At 45.4% G+C, this 22,646-nt stretch overlaps 2 protein-coding genes, 1 pseudogene and 1 gene segment (V, D, J or C); all 4 read left to right on the top strand.

Annotated features, from left to right (window-relative positions):
• LOC109496970 overlaps positions 1-22,646 on the top strand; it is a 927,213-nt gene that overhangs the window by 287,496 nt on the left and 617,071 nt on the right.
• On the top strand, positions 2,957-3,053 carry LOC111557383 (annotated as a pseudogene).
• The window catches only part of LOC123381268 (immunoglobulin lambda-1 light chain-like), a 670,720-nt gene continuing 656,472 nt past the window's right edge, over positions 8,399-22,646 (top strand). For 2 of the 3 annotated variants that reach the window (XM_045041904.1, XM_045041903.1), the window contains exons 1-2: positions 8,399-8,550; positions 8,662-8,944. In XM_045041904.1, the coding sequence (XP_044897839.1) occupies positions 8,505-8,550; positions 8,662-8,944 (329 nt within the window). In that variant the 5' untranslated portion in view covers positions 8,399-8,504. Of the gene's footprint in view, positions 8,551-8,661; positions 8,950-22,646 lie in introns of all 3 variants that reach the window. The other variant, XM_045041902.1, reaches the window with a different exon arrangement.
• The window catches only part of LOC109497182 (immunoglobulin lambda-1 light chain), a 638,912-nt gene continuing 629,934 nt past the window's right edge, over positions 13,669-22,646 (top strand). The window contains exons 1-2 of the mRNA XM_045041896.1: positions 13,669-13,815; positions 13,927-14,215. Coding sequence (XP_044897831.1) covers positions 13,770-13,815; positions 13,927-14,215 — 335 coding nt within the window. The 5' untranslated portion in view covers positions 13,669-13,769. The remainder of the gene's footprint in view (positions 13,816-13,926; positions 14,216-22,646) is intronic.

The following is a 22,646-nucleotide window of genomic DNA, read 5'->3' as shown; positions in this document are numbered from 1 at the left end:
AGGAAGGAAGGAAGGAAGGAAGGAAGGAACCATACAATGAACTTTTCAAACAAACAAAGTACAGGAAAACAAACAACCTGAATAGCAAATAAGTCAAAAACATTACCAGACACTTTGCACAGGATGATATTACCAAGGTCACCTGGACCCGGAAGTTCCCATCAAAGAACTCACATATGAGTGGTAGAGAGGTGGAGATAAGGAGGACTGTGTCCCTGAGGTCACAAGCCTTGTAGTTCTGGATTGGAATAAAAAAGTTCACTGTAAAGGTTCCCCCTCCCTGCCTGAGGGTGTCACTAAGGGAGTGACAGCCCAGCCCTGAGAGCAGAGGGAGATTATATGTCACATCCTTATGGGCCTTGGCCTTGTGAGAGCAGCACTGAGACTGCTTTCCCAGAATCAATGTACCAAACAGTATCAGCTGCAGATTGGAGCCCAGAGATGGTTGGGGACTGTGCTGCCCACAGGGACACAGACTCAACCTGGGATGCTTGGTCATTGGCCTTGTTCCAGGAGAGCCCTCCTGCCCCCATACCACAGCCATCCCACAGTCCCCTGTGTCCCCAGGTGTCCACTGTGATGACTTTCAGTGGAAAAGGCTAAAGCCTGGAACATACGCGACAAGAGGAGAATGTTTCTCTGGAGGATCTACTGTCCAGATAGTTCTTGGGAAACAGATTCTGGGGCATAAGAAAAATGACTCTATATTCTGAAGTTTGCAGGAAGTCTCTGGAAGAGAATCACACCTCCTGAGAGGCTGAGGGAGCCCTGCTGTCATCTAGTTTTTAATAGATCACCTTTTATCACAACCAATTTTTTGTGACAATTACGACAACCAAGGTGTCAAGGTGACCAGGCAGGAGGCAGGGTGGGAGAGATAGCACCCCCTCCTGTCCAGGGTGAAGGTGAGTGGGAGGGTTTTGGGAATAGGAAAGAAACTGCATTTTCTCTTTCCCTTTCCCTGCTGATTTCTTCACTTCCTTATACCCCTTGTCCCTCCTCACTTACATCAAGTCATGGGTCACCATTATCACCATACTCCATCCCTCATCACCCACCAAGGATGAGTCTACTCACCTCACTAGCCCCCTCCGCACGCCCATGGCATCCACCAGGATGCTTCTTCTCCCCCTCAATCTGCCAGCTGACTGTGGCTGCAAGTGCACACGGCCATGCTGACGGCTCCCACCATGGATTTATGAAACTCCCTCCGGGGTGTCCCTAGTTCAGACACTCCATGACCTTTCATTTCTCACATTCCTTTCTGTAATCCATTGTTATGTCTTTCCCTGTCTGCAATACATAGTCAGATTGCCCTCAACTTCCTTGAAGTTAGAAAGTATCTTCTATCCAGACTCCAAACTAAAACATAGAAGATAGAAATGAGATCACCAGCTAAAAAGGTTAACATGTTTATGGTTAGTTTTCTTATTGAAGACAAAAGTAAACATTCGCCAGTTTTTTCAAATGTGCTTTCATATACTTCAGGGACTTTTACAATTTCCTTTAAAATACAAATTGCACACATCTCGACATGTTTACTCAGCACTTTTACTTTTTTTGGTAATCTTATTAGGACGATTTTCATTATTTTTAACTTATGAAAACTAAATGAATATAGAAAAAATAGTACACATAAAAAAGAGAACAGAAGAATTAACTTAAAAGAAGTCCAAATGTGAACAGTAATTGCTTAAATAATTAAAGACATGAGCAAAAAAAAAAAAAAGAGGGATTTAAAAAAGTAAAACTCTTATTTAAAATTTTATTAAAATAATACATTTTATTTTACATACTTCTGATGATTTTACTGAATTGTTTTTTTCAGTAAAATATTTTTAAATTTAAATGCCCTGAGCCTTTTATATAACATATTTCATTTCTCAGATAAAAACCTGATTCTTTCTTATTACACTTTACTTCTGTTTTTAGTTACATTCTTTTTGTATTTGTAAGAAGTTGAAGAGAAATATGAAGTGTATTGGTCATAGCACTTAGTTCTGATAACTTTTCCTTTTAAGTCAATGTTAGATATTAGATAAAGTATGAAATAAAATAATTTATTTTTTACATCTGCATCAAACATTTTAGGAGGTATTCTTTTGTAATTATTTTTTATATTAAAAATATGGAAAATTCCGGTGCTCAGGTAATATCCAACAAAGAAATTGGAAATACCCATGACAGCTGTTAAAAACACACCAACAATTAAGAAGACAGAGGAAACTACACAAAATTCACACCTTCCGTAAAGCATGAGATGGACCAAGTTGCAACTTCTCACAACCCGGAAGTGAAAATCAGCAAATAAATAAGCACTCAGACTGGAAACCCTGGCGGCTTCACTCCCATGCGCACACTACAAGTCAGGAGCGTCAGTGGGAAGAAAAGTGAGTTCCAGAAAAAGCTGTAGGAGACAGAAGGGGAAGGCGACTAGTGGCCTGAACCAGCATGAGAGGAGAAAGTCCCTTGAATGTGAAGACACAGGCCGGCATGTGGGGAGACCTGAGCCCTGACCACGGGACATGCATCCAGGAAGAGCAAGAGGGAGACGGGAGGTCTCAGTTGCAGAGCTGTGGGCACAGGGGGTGAGAAAGTCAGGAAGGGACTCTGGAAACACCTCAGCCAAGGGAAATGAGGGGCAAGAACATTTGGCATCCGCCAGGCACGAGGGAATAGGAACCAGGGAAAGGAGACACAGCCTGCATCCTCTCCAAGGGTAAAGCAAAAATGCATGAGACCAAAACCAGAAAAACAGTCTCATTAACACACAGTATTACTTTTCACAACAGAATAAAGCAACTACTGGCTAAATTGTTGAACAAAAAGAAGTATGTACAAATATATAACATAAATCATGGAAGGGGTGAATTGATATTGGAAGATAAAAATTGAAAAAGAATGATATCCTTAATTATTGTATAAACCACTAAGGAATAGTAAGTGATTACTGTTGTGACAGCCGATGCCATTAAAACTGGAACCATACAGATAGATCGGCATGGTCGCTGCACAAGAGTGACAAGCAACCAAGTGAAGCAATCCATGTATTTACAGATGGTGGTGTTGATGTTCCCGCAACAATGCACACATTCTTAATGCCAGCGAGTGAAGTGCTTACAGTGGCACCTGTTCTGTGATTCAGCACCTGTGAAATGTGCGCAAGAGGGAAGTCACTGCAGACAGGAAGGAACCGGTGGTGACGAAGGGGTGAGTGCAGAGAGGGGCAATGGCGTGACTGCTAGTGGGTCAGCGCTTTTTCTGCAGGTGATGGAAATGTTATCGATTCGATCATGATGATGTTCGCACAACTCCGTAAATATACTCCAGACCGCTGGGTTGTATACTTGAAATGAGTGAACTCGGTGACATGCAAATTATCTTACTAGATTTGATTTGTTTTCTATTTGGGAAAAAGAACTTGAGGTGAGAGGCAGGGTGAGTCAAGCCCGGGTGGTGGTGTGTGTAAAGGCTGGAGGAAACACCTGAACATGTGGAATCCCAATGCCAAGCAGCCAGGTCCAAATCCAGATCTACTGACATCAGGTACCCTGAAGGTGCCCATCCTGCCATCCACCACCTGACCACCCAGCCTGCCCTCCAGGCCCCTCTGCATCTCCTGCAGCAGCTCCCCGGGGGAATCCAGCTTTCTCCCCAGTGCACCCCATCCTGAACCAGGGCATCCGGGAGGCCAACCTCTAGGTCCCTACCTACTCCCTACCCAACACCTGTCCTGGCATTCCTCCTGTGAATCCCTTGGCACCTGGCATGGAATGCAGATGGAAAAGAAGACATGGAAGAAAATGAAGAAAGTTCTTACAGATATACAAATACAACAAGCATGGCAAGCATTCTTCCTCCACCACCACCTCCTCTTCCTCCTCTTCCCCTCCGCCTCCTCCTCCTCCTCCTCCTCCTCTTCTCCAGCCGTGTTTCTGACCGAGTACAGAGCCTTGACCCTTCCCTCAAGCCTTTCTGGTTCTGCTCTCCCACCAAGCTTTAGATTCGAACTTATACTGGAGAAAATTAGCCCCGTCCCTTCCCCCCCCACCCCCAATCTGAGCCTTACTCTGCTATGCAGCCCTACTGGCTGGGGAAATTGGATTAGAATGACCATGGGCCAGCAAAGACTGTCTTCTCACTACACGGATGGACGTTTCAGCCGATGAGTTTAGTAGAACTATTTTTGGCAGATGATGAGACTTCGGAGCTAAATACTGAGACGAGCATAAGATCTGTCAAATGCGATTTTTTAAAACACTTTTTGTAATATTTGTGGTGTCATGGGAGGTGTTGTGGAGATTTAATTATGGAAAAGAGAAACTCTACCATTGTAGTGATGGTTGGCAAACGTTGGTGATTTACTGGCAAATACATTTCCCAGCAGGACTTTACTGACCCTACTAACTGGAAGGCTGCTGGGAGGTGGAGTCCATTGGGTTGATAAACTCCGCCTGCACTTTTGGAACCTAATCTCACTGGAGTCTTGGGCCCTTCTCTTTCACCAGCTCTCATTTAATCCAAATAAAGCTCTTTATCCAAGGAATAAAGGAAGGGAGGAAGGAAGGAAAGAGGAAAGGGAGAGAGATAGAGAGAGAAAGAGAGAGAAGGAAAGAAGAAAGAAAGAAAGAAAGAAAGAAAGAAAGAAAGAAAGAAAGAAAGAAAGAAAGAGACAGGAAAGGAAGAAAAAACAAATGAGAGGCAACTACTGTCACTGACCCTTTAAATTTCCTCTGTGCTCAGAGTCAGACCCTCAGACCCTCCAAGGTCTCCAAGGCCTCCATGTCTGTTTCTCACCGGCAGTCCTGGGGGTGACAGAGACAGCTTTCTGTCTCAGGTCCCCATGGGCCTGCAGCAGTATGTCAGAACTGATGCTTCTGCCCCATGTTGAGCACTAACAATAAGGCTCATCCTCAGGCTGCAGGCTGAGAAGGTCCTAGAGGCCTTGTTCCCAGAGTAGGAGCCAGAGAACCGAGCTGAGATCTCCGAGGGCCCATTTCTTCTGAGCACCAGAGTTGTGGTAACGCTGAGAGAAATCTCTTGGAAGCAGCCCACATAATTTGCTCCAACACTGTTGCTAATTCCCGTACAGGTGAGGGTCACCTTCTGCCCCTGAAACCCTGACAGGGAGGCCTCCTGTGTCGGGGCACACTGTGCCCAGGACCCTGCAACAGAGCAGTGGAGACACGGACAGGGAGGTCCTGAGGGAATGCCTCCAGCTTGTTCTTCAAAAGAGGGGAAGAAGGAGGCCAGCACACCCCAGCCCATGATCACTCGCCTTGCTTTCCACAGCCAGTCACCTAAGCGGAGAACGAGGGGGGTGAGGAGGAGAGGGGTCCAGGTCAAGGTGGAGACAGCCCAGGCTGTGCCCCTGACTGAGCCCACCAGTGAGAGAACTGCACAAAGCCTCTCTCATCCCCTCCCCACTTTGGAGAGCAGAGAGGAATCCTTCATGCAAATCATTCCCCTCCTGGGTCCAGAAACCTAGTCACTGAATATGGTGACAGCTGAGTGTGGGGTGGGGCTGGGGAGCCAATCGTGGACCCCAAATGAGCATAGAGCAGAGGGTACAAGGCAGGATTCCAGGACTGGGTGCCCAGCTGAGACACCCCTCAGCCATCCCTGCACCTCCCCCAATGCACAGGGACAGACCTCCAGCGCCCCCTGCTGTCTCAGAGTTCAGACTCACTTAGGACTGGGAGAAGGAACTGGAGTTGAGCAGAGAGAGGGACCCCCTGGACTTGAACCTGCCTGGCACCCCACCCATCCCTACACAGGGGCGGGGGCTTCTGATCCCCCAAGTGCGACCTCCTGTGTGGCAGGCACCACCACCCCTCAGTCCTTACTTCAGAGCTGTGGCTTCCTCGGCATGAATCACTCTGTGTCCCCCCCCCCCCCCACCACTTAGATAGTTGTGTTGTTGGGACGTCAGGTGAGTGACCCCCTCAGGCAAGTTGTGTGCTGCACTGAGGGATAATAGGGCAGAGGGCAGGCTCACCACTCCACAGGCTGTATCAGGAAGGCCTGAGGAGACATCCCATCTCTTTGTCATGTCAGGTCACTTCCCACCCAGTCAAGCCAGGCCCCATAATCCTCTGCACCTGCCCCCACCCTCACTGTTCATGGGGCAGGGTCCGTTAACAAAAATGCACATGAGATTCTTCAAGGACAGACTGTAATTAGAAACAAGGGGCCTGTGCCTCTCACGTTGCCTTTTCCCAAGAGCACCCATAGGCGATGGTCAACAACACAGTCATCCCCAGATGCAGCCAGGGAGACCCAGCGCTGAGGAGAGACACTGGAGGTGACTGGGTCACCTGCACCAGATGGGGCCCCCATCCAGACGGGATTGCCCATTTGGGAACCTGCAGAAGCTTGGGAATTGTAAGGACAGAGCTTATCCCATGACCCAGAAGATCCTGGTGCTCTAAGCCCTCCTTTCTCAGTGTGCAATGTATTACAATTACTCACACCAGATCCCTTTCTAGTCCTTCTCTGGGTCACACACGGTTCTACTCCTACTGTAAATATTCACACAGTTATTTTCCCCAGTGGTTTATCTAATCCATCTCTGCACTGTTCGTGACAATACATCTAGGATATATCTCCTGGGATTTATATCACATACATATATGTGTATGCATATATACATACGTATATATACATATATACATACGTATATATACATATATACATATGTATATATACATATATATATAACACAAAATACGTATAAATAATACATAAGATACAGTTATACACACACACACTTCTAGTCATCGACTCTCGGTTAACAGAGTACCGTGTGCTCTAGTCCTATAAATATTTAATGCTTCCCATTGAACACCTCACATGAAACATCTCCTCCTTGTCTGTCATAGTGTGTCAGATGAAAACCCGACATGCTCCACAACCTTGACAGTTTTGTTTGTCCCTTCAGCACTGAGTGTCTGCAGCCTACCGACACTTAGCTGGTGCCCAGGAAAGGTTTTTGAATTAAAAAGAATATATCATTGTATAAAAAAAGAAAAAATACACATATCCACATTCTTTACCTTATTGCCAAAACTCGTATCTCTTCTTTCGTTTGAATCATCATAATCCATCCACATTTTTAGCACAGAGATGGAGGTCATCTTAGACAAACATGTAGACCTCACACACAGCCTCCAGGTAATTCCTAAATCCAGGGATTTCCAAAATAAATATAATGCTAAAATGTCCACACTACCCAAAGCACTCTATAAATTCAATGCAATCCCCATAAAAACTCCAATGACGTTTTGCACAGAAATATAAAAATAACCCAAATTTTGTATAGAACCAGAAAAGACCCCAAATTGCCAACGCAATCTTGAGAAGGAACAAACCTCGAGACACCATACTTTGCACTTTCAAATTATATTACAAAGCTGTAGTCATGAAAACCAATGTGGTATTGTTCTTGAGAGACACATAGGCTGATGCCATAGAATAAAAAGACCAGAAAGTCATTCAAGTTCCTCTTGACCACCAGGGAAGACATAGGCTGAAAACGGTCCTTTGCAAGGTCTCCAGAACAGAGCTACCATGGATTTGGGAAGGATTTCAGAAAGAGTATACATGAATCCTAGAGAAGATGCCCCAAATGGGATCCTTAGGATCTCACTGCTATATCCTGATGCACTTTGGGAGAGAAAACTGGAATCACTCAGACGTCTGACAATGACCACATTGACATAGGTGCCAGGAGTGAGTATGAATCAACACATTCCATCTGAGTAAAAAACACATGTAAAGAATAATCCCATCAAGGTCAGGTCCCATCTGCCAAAGGTCCCCATTGGAGCTGCCCTCTGCTCTATGCTGCTTCCTGCATTGGCATGGGTGCCTGGAGCCCTGGCTCAGCTGTCATATCCAGTTACCTCCTTCCCCTTTTGATACACCTTTACTGTTAGAGGAATGTGTGTAGAGACACCTCCTCAGGCCTGACCCATTAAGAGTCAAGGGAGCCATGGACAGGCTCACCCCCAGGAGTCTGAGTAGAACAGAGAGTCTGCCCTGAGGTGATGGGGGGCCACGTGAGGAGACCTGGTCTAACGCTTAGGCAGAGGAGAGTGGCTAGAGCAGTGGGAGGCAGAAGTGGTCTCTGATAGGCTCTGCTCATGTCATACAATGCCATGTCTGTGTCTGGACGCTAAGGGGCACTCAAGGTGTGTTTCTGAGGGGTCACGGTAGACCAGAGCTGAGTCCTGCCACCTGCCACTGCCTGTGCCCTCTGCTCAGGGCTCACATCTGTGACCTCCCCACCCCCTGCCCTGAAATTGCCCCTACCCTGCCCATCCCCCTGACATCCTCAGACAGAGGAACCTAAAGAAGTCAGTGAGGAGTCAGAAAACAGGGGGGTCACATTTGCATGGATGGGCCCTCCCCCTCTCAACAGTTGAAGAGGTGAAGGGAGAGGTTAAGTAAGGCTCTGCTCAGTTGTGAGGCAACAGAAAGCAGGATCAGTGCTGACCTCCGCCATGGCCCGGTCCCCTCTCCTCCTCACCCTCCTCGCTCACTGCACAGGTTACTTGATGTGGGGACACGGGAAGGGGTCCTGGAAGCACAAGTGTGGGCCTGATTCCTGCTCTTCCCTCTAGACCCCAGGAATATCCTCTCTGTTGTTTCTCTTTCCAGGGATTTGGGCTCAGTCGGGGCCGAATCAACCATCCTCAGTGTCTGGGGCCCTGGGCCAGAGGGTCACTATCTCCTGCACTGGAGTTGGTAGTTACGTGGGCTGGTACCAACAAATCCCAGGAATGGCCCCCAAAACCATCATCTATCTTAATAGCAACCGACCCTCAGGGGTCCCTGATCGATTCTCCGGCTCCAAGTCTGGCAGCACAGGCACCCTGACCATCACTGGGCTCCAGGCCGAGGACGAGGCTGATTATTACTGTTCATCGTGGGGCGGTGACATTATTGACACAGTTGTCCAGGCCTGTGGGGAAGTGAGACAAAAACCTAGTTACTCATCTGTAAAGAGGGAAACACATCAGCAGTTGCCTCCTCAGCTCAGCCTGTGATTCTGCTCATTCCGTGGCTGATGGCTTGGACGCAGGTCCATGCAAGGGCACCTGCGGTGAGTGAGGTTCCTCCTGTGTTTTCTGTCCTCAAAGTCATGCTCAGAAAACCTTTCCGACACAGAGTCTTGATGGAAGACAAATCTCTTGTTTTATCAGCTGAGGTATTTTACTTCTAGGCCAGATCATATCAATTTTTTCTTCTGATATTAAAATAAATGAAACATTTTTAGTTTTTCTCTGAACTCTACCCATGTGGTGCCTGAAAATAAGTCAGCCTTATCTGCATCTGGTACTATTATCTCCATGGCAGTGGCTAGTTTCTTCTTATTATCTATGATTTCTGAAAAAATGCCAATTTAAAAGTATAAAGTTATGAAGATAAGTTTCAAAAATTTTGTCCATAGGAAAAACCCTGCACTTTAATGTTTATAACAACTTATTCCTAATCACTAAAGCCGGAAAGCAACCTAAACGTGGCACATGGATATTTATTCTAGGTTTAAAATAATCACCCAAACCAGGAACCAACTAAGAGGTCACCAAGGAGGTGCCACTTTTATAAATAATTTGACAATTACATCCAACATTCGAAGAAGCAAAACTCTGCAAACATCTGTAGGTCGCGGGGGTGCTAAACGCTGAAAAAGAATGAACCCTGTGAACAGAGTAAAACATTCTGAGCCACAGAATTATTGTATATGATACTAATGACACTTAAATGACACTCTGTCATTGTCTGGCATGTTCTCCAAAAACAAACGCAAACAAATCAGTGCACAACCACCACACATACCCATGTGAGCACACACTCAAGGACAGGGTGTGTCTAGGAGCTCACGAGCCAACCTCAGGGCCCCCATGAGGCAAAACTAGAAAGATTTCAACCACAGGAACACAAAGGATTGGGGTGTAACTCAGTGTCTACACATATATTTGCCGTCCATATTGTTAACTGATGGTATAAATATATGGAATCAGATGAGACACATTTCCGTGCAGAGATTTCATGGAAAAAGTGTAAACCCTTGGCTTGAATGACGTCAGGCATAGCCCCCACTCAGTCAGTATGCACAAAGGCACCAAAAGAGGGACAGTCTGGAGAAGTGTCACAGTAAGAGAAGCTTAAGGATAATTCACAACTCAATGTCACAAAGAATCATAAACTGGATCATAACAACAGAAAAAGGACACTAGGTAAAAACTAAGAAAATCTGAAAAAACTGTGGATATTAGTTGTTATGCGTTGAACTGTGTCTCCAACAATTCATGTGATTAAAAGTTGTAAAAACTCCCATATTTCAGGATGAGACCTTTTTGGAAATGAGACTGTTGCAGATGTAATTACCAGGGTGAGACCAGTAGAGAGTAACCGCATGAGTCCTAGGCTTTCTCTGTCTTTGTTTTCCCTCTGACTCGGTCTGGAATGATGCTGAAAGGAATCTCACTATTTTAGAGAAAAAAGCCTATGAGCCCATCCTACCTTGTCCAGAGAACCCTGGTGTTACCGGAAGAAATCTAGACATTTTGTTATCTTTTCACCGTTAACCCATGGAACATTTACCAAATAAAGATAATAGGGTTGAATGTGAGTGGGATTCCCTTCCCTGAATGCCCCTTAATGGATGAGCAGAGAACGAATTTCTAAGATCGATTCCCTTGTACTGTATAATGCTTTATATCAATGTTCATCCTGAGAACACTTACAAAACTGGACCAATAGAGAGGCAAATGGGTCATGAGGATACCAGAGAAGAAAATTAAATTCCAGACTAAGTATAAAGGCCTGGTCAAAACCCAGATTGGGAAGTGAGTACCCTGGGTACTTGTTTGCGGAGAGCCGGTAGTCTTTTGACAAACAGAGACTTCAAAGGCCCCACAGCCTGTACCATGGAGGTGATGGGATATAACAGGAGATTCTCATAATACAGCAGCAACAGCAAAAAGTATTCTAAGTTCAAGGACTTTGAATAACCCCCATGGACTTTTGATCACATATGAACCGGGAGTGAACCTGGGAAATATGAGGCCTTGAATTGGTTTTGATTGGAGACTGGTAGGCATGCCTGGGTGGCTCGGTCGGTTAAGCTTAGGAATTTGGCTCAGGTCATGATATCGTGGTTCATGAGCCGAAGCTCTGCCCTGGGCTCTGTGCCACGAAATCAGAGCCTGGAGCCTGCTTCTGATTCTGTGTCTCCTGCTCTCTCTCTGTAACTCCCTGCTCTCTCTCTCTCTCTGTGTTTCTGACTCTCTATGTCTTAAAAAAAAAATAAACATTAAAACAAATTCAGATTGGAGACTGGTAGTGGTGCCAGGGCCCTGCAGCAAGAAAACCCAATGTCAGGGAACACTAATATGTCCAGGAACATAAACACTGTAAATTAAGCCCTATGGTGAGCAGCCTGGATGCTGTTAGGAACCTGAAGAAAATTAATGTCTCCATCCCAAGCACCCAGGAGAGGATGCACTCATGCTCTTTCCTTGGGCACTGAAAGCTCAAACATCTTCCTGCAAAGGTCAGAGTGTCCTCTAGGGATGCTGTGTGTTGTCAGAGCAGCTGGGTGACCAGGACCGGGGTCAGCGGTGGCCTGTTCACACTGGCACTGAGAGGACAGGGCTGTGAGGCAGGCAACAGGAAAATACGCGAACAGGTATTTTCCAGACAGACCTTACTATCCGACAGAGCTCAGTCCCATGAAGTTCCTGTTGCTCTAAGCCCTCCTTTTTCAGTGTGCAATGTATTATAATTACACCAGATCCGTCTCCAGTCCTCATTTGTGTCACACAAGGTTCTACTCCTACTGTAAATATTCATACAATTATTTTCCCCAGTGGTTTGTCTAATCCCTCTCTGCACTGTTCATGACAATACATCTAGGATGTATCTCCTGGGATTTTTACTATATATATATATATATGAAACACAAACTACGTAAAAATAAAATATAAGATATAGTTATACACACACACACACACACACTTCTAGTCGTCAACTCTCAGTTAACATAGAACCGTGTGCTCCAGTCCTATAAATATTTAATGACTTAATGCTTCCCATTGAATACCTCCCATGAAACATCTCCTCCTTGTCTGTCATAGTGAGTCACATGAACCCAACACGCTCCACGACCTTGACAGTTTTGTTTGTCCTTGCAGCACTGAGTGTCTGCAGCTTACCGGTTAGCTGTTGCTCAGGAAAGGTTTTTGATATTTAAAGAATACATCAGTGAAAAAAAAGGAAAAATGCACATATCCACATTCTTTACCTTATTGCCAAAACTCGTATCTCTTCTATCGTTTGAATCATGATAATCCATCCACATTTTTAAGCACAGAGATGGAGGTCATCTTAGACAAACCGTTAGACCTCACACACAGCCTCCGGGTAATTCCTAAATCCAGGGATCTCCACATTAAATATAATGCTAAAATGTACACGCTACTCAAAGCACTCTATAAACGCAATGCAAACCCGTAAAAAATCCAATGAAGTTTTGCACAAAAATAAAACAAAAAACCCTGAATTTTGTATAGAACCAGAAAGACCCCAAATTGCCAAGCAATCTTGAGAAGGAACAAACCACGAGACAACATACTTTGCACTTTCAAATTATATTACAAAGCTGTAGTCATGAACACCAATGTGGTATTGTTCTCGAGAGACACATAGGTTGATGCCATAGAATAAAAAGACCCAAAAGTCATTCACGTTCCTCTTGACCACCGGGGAAGACATAGGCTGGAAATGGTCCTTTGCAAGGTCTCCGGCACAGAGCTACCATGGATTTGGGAAGGATTTCAGAAAGAATATACATGGATCCTAGAGAAGATGCCCAAAATGGGATCCTTAGGATCTCACTGATATTTCCTGATGCACTTTGGGAGAGAAAATTGGAATGACTCAGACTTCTGACAATGAGCACATTGACATAGATGCCGGGATAGAGTGTGAATCAAGACACTCCATCAGGGTAAGATGCACATGTAAAGAACAATCTCACCAGGGTCAGGTCCCATCAGCCAAAGGCCCCTATGGGAGCTGCCCTCTGCTCTCTGCTGCCTCCTGCATTGGCACCGGCGCCTGCAGCCCTGCTCCACTGTCATATCCAATTAACTCCTTCCTCTTTTGATACACGTTTACTGTTAGAGGAATGTGTGTAGAGACAACACTTCAGGCCTGACCCATGAACAGTCAAGGGAGTCATGGACAGGCTCACTCCCAGGAGTCTGAGTAGAACAGAGAGTTTGCCTTGAGGTGATAGGGGGCCACATGTGGGGACACCTGGTCTAGCCCTGAGGCAGGGGAGAGTGGCTAGAGCAGTGGGGAGGCAGAAGTGGTCTCTGATGGGCTCTGCTCACATCATAAACTGGCATGTCTGTGTCTGGACGCTAAGGGGCACTCAAGCCCGGTTTCTGAGGGGTCACGGTAGAGCAGAGCTGAGTCCTGCCACCTGCCACTGCCTGTGCCCTCTGCTCAGGGCTCACATCTGTGACCTCCTCACCCCCTGCCCTGAAGTTGCCCCTCCCTTGCCCATCCCCCTGACATCCTCAGGCAGAGGCACCTATAGAAGTCAGTGAGGAGTCAGAAAACGGGGGGGGGGGGGCGAATTTGCATGGTTGGGCCCTCCCCTTCTCAACAGATCAAGAGGTGAAGGGAGAGGTTGAGGGAGGCTCTGCTCAGCTGTGAGGCAACAGAAGGCAGGATCGGTGCTGACCTCCACCATGGCCTGGTCCCCTCTCCTCCTCACTCTCCTCGCTCACTGCACAGGTGACTTGATGGGGGGACACGGGAAGGGGTCCTGGAAGCACAAGTGTGGGCCTGATTCCTCCTTTTGTCTCTAGACCCCAGGAATATCCTCTCTGTTGTTTCTGTTTCCAGGGATTTGGGCTCAGTCAGGACTGAATCAACCATCCTCAGTGTCTGGGGCCCTGGGCCAGAGGGTCACTATCTCCTGCACTGGAATTGGTAGTTACGTGGGCTGGCACCAACAAATCCCAGGAATGGCCCCCAAAACCATCATCTATGATAATAGCAACCGACCCTCAGGGGTCCCTGATCGATTCTCCGGCTCCAAGTCTGGCAGCACAGGCACTCTGACCATCACTGGGCTCCAGGCCGAGGACGAGGCTGATTATTACTGCTCATCGTGGGACAGCAGTGGCAGTGCTTACACAGTGGTACAGGCCTGTGGGGAAGTGAGACAAAAACCTAGTTACTCATCTGTAAAGAGGGAAACACATCAGCAGTTGCCTCCTCAGCTCAGCCTGTGATTCTGCTCATTCCGTGGCTGATGGCTTGGACGCAGGTCCATGCAAGGGCACCTCCCGTGAGTGAGGTTCCTCCTGTCCTTTCTGTCCTCAAAGTCACTCTCAGAAAACCTTTCCGATACAAAGAGTTTTCATGAAAGTGAAATCTCTGGTTTTATCGGCTGAGGTATTTTACTTCTAGGCCAGATCATATCAATTTTTCCTTCTGATATTAAAATAAATGAAACATTTTTAGTTTTCCTCTGAACTCTACCCATGTGGTGCCTGAAAATAAGTCAGCCTTATCTGCATCTGGTACTATTATCTCCATGGCAGTGCCTAGTCTCTTCTTATTATCTATGATTTGTGAAAAATGCCAATTTAAAATTATAAAATTATGAGGATAAGTTTCAAAACCATTGTCCATAGGAAAAACCCTGCACTTAATTGTTTATAACAACTGATTCCTAATCACTAAAGCCTGAAAGCAACCTAAACTTGGCACATGGATATTTATTCTAGGTTTAAAATAATCACCCAAACCAGGAACCAACTAAGAGGTCACCAAGGAGGTGCCACTTTTATAAATAATTTGATAATTACATCCAGCATTGGAAGGAGCAAAACTCTGCAAACATCTGTAGGACGCGGGGGTGCTAAACGCTGAAAAAGAATGAATCATGTGAACAGAGTAAAACATTCTGAGCCACAGAATTATTGTATATGATACTAATGACACTTAAATGACACTTTGTCAATGTCTGTCATTGTCTCCCAAACAAACGCAAGCAAATCAGTCCCCAACCACCACACATACCCGTGTGAGCACACACACAAGGACAGGGTGTGTCTAGGGGCTCACGAGCCAACCAAAAGGGCCCCCATGAGGCAAAACTAGAAAGATTTCAACCACAGGAACATAAAAGGACTGGGTTGTAACTCAGTGTCTACACATATGTCTCCCGTCCATATTGTTTACTGATGGTATAAATAAATGGAATCAGATGAGACACATTTCCGTGCAGAGGTTTCGTGGAACAGGTGTGAACCCTTGGCTTGGATGACGTCAGGCATAACCCCCACTCAGTAAGTATGCACAAAGGCACCAACAAGAGGGACAGTCTGAAGAAGTGTCACAGTAAGAAAAGCTTAAGGACAATTCACAACTCAGTGTCACAAAGAATCTTAACTGGATCTTACTACAGAAAAAGGACATTAGGCAAAAAGTAAGAAAATCTGAATAAACTGTGGATATTAATTGTTACGCGTTGAACTGTGTCTCCTACAATTCATGTGATTAAGAGTTCTAAAAACTCCCATATTTCAGGATGAGACCTTATTTGGAAATGAGACTTGCAGATGTAATTACCAGGGTGAGACCAGTAGAGAGTAACCGCATGTGTTCTAGGCTTTCTGTGTCTTTGTTTTCCCTCTGACTCGGTCTGGAATGATGCTGAAAGGAATCTCACTATTTTAGAGAAAAAAGCCTATGAGCCCATCCTACCTTGTCCAGAGAACCCTGGTGTTACCGGAAGAAATCTGGACATTTTGTTGTGTTTTCACTCTTAACCCATGGAACATTTACCAAATAAAATAACAGGATTGAATGTGAGTGGGGTTCTCTTCCCTGAATGCCCTTTAATGGATGAGCAGAGACGAATTCCTTAGATCGATTCCCTTGTACTGTATAATGGTTTATATCATGTTAATCCTGAGAACACTTACAAAACTGGACCAATAGAGAGGCAAATGGGGCATGAGTATACCAGAGAAGAAAATTAAATTCCAGACTAAGTATAAAGGCCTGGTCAAAACCCAGATTGGCAATTAAGTACAGTGGATAACTCTCTGTGGAGAGCCGATAGTCTTTTGACAAACAGAGACTTCAAATGCCCCAGAGCCTGTACCATGGAGGTGGTGGGATAACAGGAGATTCTAATAATACAGCAACAACAGCAAAAAGTATTCAAAGTTCAAGGATAACCCACAAGGACTTTTTATCACATACGAACCGGGAGTGAACCTGGGAAATATGAGGCCTTGAAATTGGTTTTGATTGGAGACTGGTAGGGGTGCCTGGGTGGCTCAGTCTGTTAAGCCTAAGACTTTGGCTCAGGTCATGATCTTGTGGTTCATGAGGTGAAGCTCTGCCTTGGGCTCTGTGCCACTAACTCAGAGCCTGGAGCTTGCTCTTGATTCTGTGTCTCCCGCTATCTCTCTGTAACTCCCTGCTCTCTCTCTCTCTCTCTCTCTCTCTCTGTCTTTCTGTCTATGTCTTAAAAAAAAAAAAACTTTAAAACACATTTAGATTGGAGACTGGTAGTGATGCCAGGGCCCTGAAGCCAGAAAACCCAATGTCAGGGAACACTAATATGTCCAGGAACATAAACACTGTAAACTAAGCCCTATGGTGAGCAGCCTGGATGCTGTTAGGGACCTGAAGAAAATTAACGTCTCCATCCCAAGCACCCGGGAGAGGATCTACTCATACTCCTTCCCTGAGTACTGAAAGCTCAAATATCTGTCAGCAAAGGTCAGAGTGTCCTCTAGGGATGCTGTGTGTTTTCAGAGCAGCTGGGTGACCAGGACCGGGGTCAGCGGTGGCCTGTTCACACTGGCACAGGGCTGTGAGGCAGGCCAGCAGGAAAATACCCAAACAGGTATTTTCCCGACAGAGCTTACTACCCGACAGAACTCAGTACCATGGCCCAGAAGTTTCTGGTGCTCTAAACCCTCCTTTCTCAGGGTACAATGTATTATAATTACTCACACCACATCCCTCTCCAGTCCTTCTCTGTGTCACACAAGATTCTACTCATACTGAAAATATTCACAGAATTATTTTCCCCAGTGGTTTATCTAATCCATCTCTGCACTGTTCATGACAATACATCCAGGATATATCTCCTGGGATTTATATCACACACACACACACACACACACACACACACACACGTATATATATCACACAAACTACGTATAAATAAAACATAAGATAGAGTTACGCACACATGCACAACTCTAGTCATCGACTCTCAGTTAAAATAGAACCATGTGTCTGGTCATATAAATATTTAATGCTTCCCATTGAATACCTCCCATGAAACATCTCCTCCTTGTCTGTTATAGTGAGTCACATGAAAAACCAACATGTTCCACGACCTTGACAGTTTTGTTTGTCCTTTCAGCACTGAGTGTCTGCAGCCTACCGGTACTTAGCTGGAGCCCAGGAAAGGTTTTTGATTTAAAAAGAATACATAATTGTATAAAAACAGAAAAAATACACATATCCACATTCTTTACCTTATTGCCAAAACTAGTATCTCTTCTTTCGTTTGAATCATCATAATCCATCCACATTTTTAAGCACAGAGGTGGAGGTCATCTTAGACAAACCCTTAGACCTCACACACACCCTCCAGGTTATTCCTAAATCCAGGGATCTCCACAATAAATATAATGCTAAAATGTCCACACTATCCAAAGCACTCTATAAATTCAATGCAATCCCCATAATAACTCCAATGACGTTTTGCACAGAAATAAAAAAAAACCCAAATTTTGTATAGAATCAGAAAAGACCCCAAATTGCCAAAGCAATCTTGAGAAAGAACAAACCTCGAGACACCATACTTTGCACTTTCAAATTATATTAACAAAGCTGTAGTCATGAACACCAACGTGGTGTTCTCGAGAGACACATAGGTTGATGCCATAGAATAAAAAGACCCAAAAGTCATTCACGTTCCTCTTGACCACCAGGGAAGACATAGGCTGAAAACGGTCCTTTGCAAGGTCTCCGGAACAGAGCTACCATGGATTGGGGAGGGAATTCAGAAAGAATATACATGAATCCTAGAGCAGATGCCCAAATGGGATCCCTAGGATCCCACCGATATTTCCTGATGCACTTTGGGAGAGAAAACTGGAATGACTCAGACGTCTGACAATGAGCACATTGACATAGATGCCGGGATAGAGTGTGAATCAACACACTCCATCTGAGTAAGAAGCACATGTAAAGTACAATCTCACAAAGGTCAGGTCCCATCAGCCAAAGGCCCCCATGGGAGCTGCCCTCTGCTCTATGCTGCTTCCTGCATTGGAACGGATGCCTGGAGCCCTGCCTCCACTGTCATATCCAATTAACTCCTTCCCCTTTTGATACAACTTTACTGTTAGAGGAATGTGTGTAGAGACAACTCTTCAGGCCTGACCCATTAAGAGTCAAGGGAGCCATGGACAGGCTCACCCCCAGGAGTCTGGGTAGAACAGAGAGTCTGTCCTGAGGTGATGGGGGGCCACGTGGGGAGACCTGGTCTAACGCTTAGGCAGAGGAGAGTGGCTAGAGCAGTGGGGAGGCAGAAGTGGTCTCTGATGGTATCTGTTCACGTCATAAACTGGCATGTCTGTGTCTGGACGCTAGGGGGCACTCAAGGCCAGTTTCTGAGGGGTCACTGTAGTTGAGAGCTGTGAATTGCCACCTGCCACTGCCTGTGCCCTCTGCTCAGGGCTCACATCTGTGACCTCCCCACCCGCTGCCCTGAAATCGCCGCTACCCTGCCCATCCCCCTTACATCCTCAGACAGAGGCACCTAAAGAAGTCAGTGAGGAGTCAGAAAACAGGGGGGTCGCATTTGCATGGTTGGGCCCTCCCCCTCTCAACAGATCAAGAGGTGAAGGGAGAGATGAAGGGAGGCTCTGCTCAGCTGTGAGGCAACAGAAGGCAGGATCGGTGCTGACCTCCGCCATGGCCTGGTCCCCTCTCCTCCTCACTCTCCTCGCTCACTGCACAGGTGACTTGATGTGGGGACACGGTAATGGGTCCTGGAAGCACAAGTGTGCTCTTGATTCCTCCTCTTGTCTCTAGACCCCAGGAATATCCTCTCTGTTGTTTCTCTTTCCAGGGATTTGGGCTCAGTCGGGGCCGAATCAACCATCCTCAGTGTCTGGGGCCCTGGGCCAGAGGGTCACTATCTCCTGCACTGGAGTTGGTAGTTACGTGGGCTGGTACCAACAAATGCCAGGAATGGCCCCCAAAACCATCATCTATAATAATAACAACCGACCCTCAGGGGTCCCTGATCGATTCTCCGGCTCCACGTCTGGCAGCACAGCCACCCTGACCATCACTGGGCTCCAGGCCGAAGACGAGGCTGATTATTACTGCTCATCGTGGTACAGCAGTGGCAGAGCTTACACAGTGGTACAGGCCTGTGGGGAAGTGAGACAAAAACCTAGTTACTCATCTGTAAAGAGGGAAACACATCAGCAGTTGCCTCCTCAGCTCAGCCTGTGATTCTGCTCATTCCGTGGCTGGTGACTTGGGCGCAGGTCCACGCAAGGGGAGTGAGTGAGGTTCCTCCTGTCCTTTCTGTCCTCAAAGTCACTCTCCGAAAACCCTTCTGACACAAGGAGTCTTCATGAAAGAGAAATGTCTTGTTTTCTCGGCTGAGGTATTTTACTTCTAGGCCAGATCATATCAATTTTTCCTTCTGATATAAAAAGAAATGAAGAATTTTCATTTTTCCTCTGAACTCTACCCATGTGGTGCCTGAAGAATAAGTCAGCCTTATTTGCATCTGGTACTAGTATCTCATTGGCGGTGGCTACTGTTGTCTTGTTATCTCTTATTTGTGAAAAAATGCCAATTTAAAATTATAAAATTATGATGATAAGTTTCAAAACTTATGTCCATAGGAAAAACCCTGCACTTCAATGTTTATAACAACCTATTCCTAATCACTAAGGCCTGAAAACAACTTAAACTTGGCACATGGATACTTATTCTAGGTGTAGATGTAATCACCCAAACCAGAAACCAACTAAGAGGTCACCCAGGAGGTGCCACTTTTATAAATAATTTGATACTTATAGCAAACATTGGAAGAAGCAAAACTCTGCAAACATCTGCAGGTCGTGGAGGTCCTAAACGCTGAAAAAGAGTTAATCATGTGAACGGAGTAATACATTCTGAGCCACAGAATTATTCTATGTGATATTAATGGCACTTAAAAGACACTCTGTCATTGCCAGAATTCACTGAACACTGTACACGCCCCATGTCAGAAACTTAACGAGTACATAGAAAAATGTAGGAATTTGGGGCACATGATGGAAAGTAGAAGGTGACAAAACTCATGTAGCTGCAGTAACACGTGTGAGCCCACGTCAGTGCAGGGGTGGGGCGAGCCGCTGAGCCGAGGGGCTGAAAGTGAGTGGAGCCTCTACGTGTAAAGACATAAGAAACTGCACGCAAGTTCTGTCCTCTAGTAACTAAGGTTGTGTCCCGTGGGGTAGCCGGTTGACAATCGTGACGTGACTGCACTGTGTACTGTCACCGAACAATGAAGTAAATGGATGAAATGTGGTGCTGGAGCCACAGTTGTCACTTGAGGAAAGGAAAGTCACGGATACAACCAAGGGAGGAGGCTGGGGAGAGGATGTGGTCACGGATTAGAGCCGCAGATGACAGTCTGGCGACGTGTGTAGTTTGATGGAGACAGAGACTTGCATGTGGACACAGTCACCAATATGTCCACTGTCCTGGCTTAGTTTCTTCATGTATTTGTCCTTCATGCGTCAGCGGAGTGAAACAGGAAGCAATGATGCCCCATAAGGCCTGAGATGCATTTTCCCAGATATTACCTTCTAATACTATTCTCCCAGGAAGACATGGGGTTTTCTCGGGGGAATCTTATCCCAGACAGCAATGGTGCAGGATGACTTTGGAGGACCTTATTAGTGTCAGAAAAGTAAAAAAGTACAAGAAAAACCCTGCACTTCAATGTTTATAACAACTGATTCCTAATCACTAAAGCCTGAAAGCAACCTAAACGTGGCACATGGATATTTATTCTAGGTTTAAAATAATCACCCAAACCAGGAACCAACAACAGGTCACCCAGGAGGTGCCACTTTTATAAATAATTTGATAATTACATCCAACATTCGAAGAAGCAAAACTCTGCAAACATCTGTAGGTCGCGGGGGTGCTAAACGCTGAAAAAGAATGAACCCTGTGAACAGAGGAAAACACTCTGAGCCACAGAATTATTCTATATGATACTCATGGCCCTTAAATGACACTCTGTCATTGTCTGGCATTGTCTCCCAAACAAACGTAACCAAATCAGTGCACAACCACCACACATGCACATGTGCGCACATACACAAGGACAGGTTGTATCTAAGAGCTCACGAGCCAAACGAAAGGGCCCCCATGAGGCAAAACTAGAAAGATTTCAACCACAGGAACATAAAAGGATTGGGTTGTCACTCAGTGTCTACACATATGTCTGCCGTCCATATTGTTAATTGATGTTATAAATATATGGAATCACACGAGACACATTCCCATCCAGAGATTTCATGGAACAGGTGTAAACCCTTGGCTTGAATGACGTCAGGCGTAGCCCCCACTCAGTAAGTATGGACAAAGGCACCAACAAGAGGGACAGTCTGAAGAAGTGTCACAGTAAGAGAAGCTTAAGGACAATTCACAACTCAATGTCGCAAAGAATCATAAACTGGATCTTACAACAGAAAGAGGACAGTAGGGAAAAACTAAGAAAATCTGAATAAACTGTGGATATTAATTCTGCGTTGAACTGTGTCTGCAACAATTCATGTGATTAAGAGTTCTAAAAACTCCCATATTTCAGGATGAGACCTTATTTGGAAATGAGACTGTTGCAGATGTAATTACCAGGGTGAGACCAGTAAAGTGTAACTGCATGTGTTCTAGGCTTTCTCTGTCTTTGTTTTTCCTCTGACTCGGCCTGCAATGATGCTGAAAGGAATCTCACGATTTTAGAGAAAAAAGCCTATGAACCCATTCTACCTTGACCAGAGAACCCTGGTATTACCGGAAAAAATGCAGACATTTTGTTGTCTTTTCACTGTTAACCCATGGAACATTTACCAACTAAAGATAATAGGGATGAATGTGAGTGGGATTCCCTTCCCTGAATGCCCCTTAATGGATGAGCAGAGAACAAATTTCTAAGAAGATAGAGGTCCCTTGTACTGTATAATGGTTTAAATCAATGTTCATCCTGAGAACACTTACAAAACTCGACTAATAGAGAGGCAAATGGGTGATAAGTACACCAGAGAAGAAAATTAAATTCCAGACTAAGTATAAGGCATGATCAAAACCCAGAGTGGGAATGAAGTACAGTGGATACTTCTCTGCGGAGAATAGGTAGTCTTTTTTTTTTTTTTTTTTTTTTTTTTTTTTTAAATTTTTTTTTCAACGTTTATTTATTTTTGGGACAGAGAGAGACAGAGCATGAACGGGCGAGGGGCAGAGAGAGAGGGAGACACAGAATCGGAAACAGGCTCCAGGCT

This window comes from Felis catus, chromosome D3, assembly GCF_018350175.1.
Source record: "Felis catus isolate Fca126 chromosome D3, F.catus_Fca126_mat1.0, whole genome shotgun sequence".
Taxonomy (NCBI): Eukaryota; Metazoa; Chordata; class Mammalia; order Carnivora; family Felidae; genus Felis; species Felis catus.
Note: the sequence above shows the minus strand (reverse complement) of the source record. Positions and strands in the feature narration are given on the sequence as shown.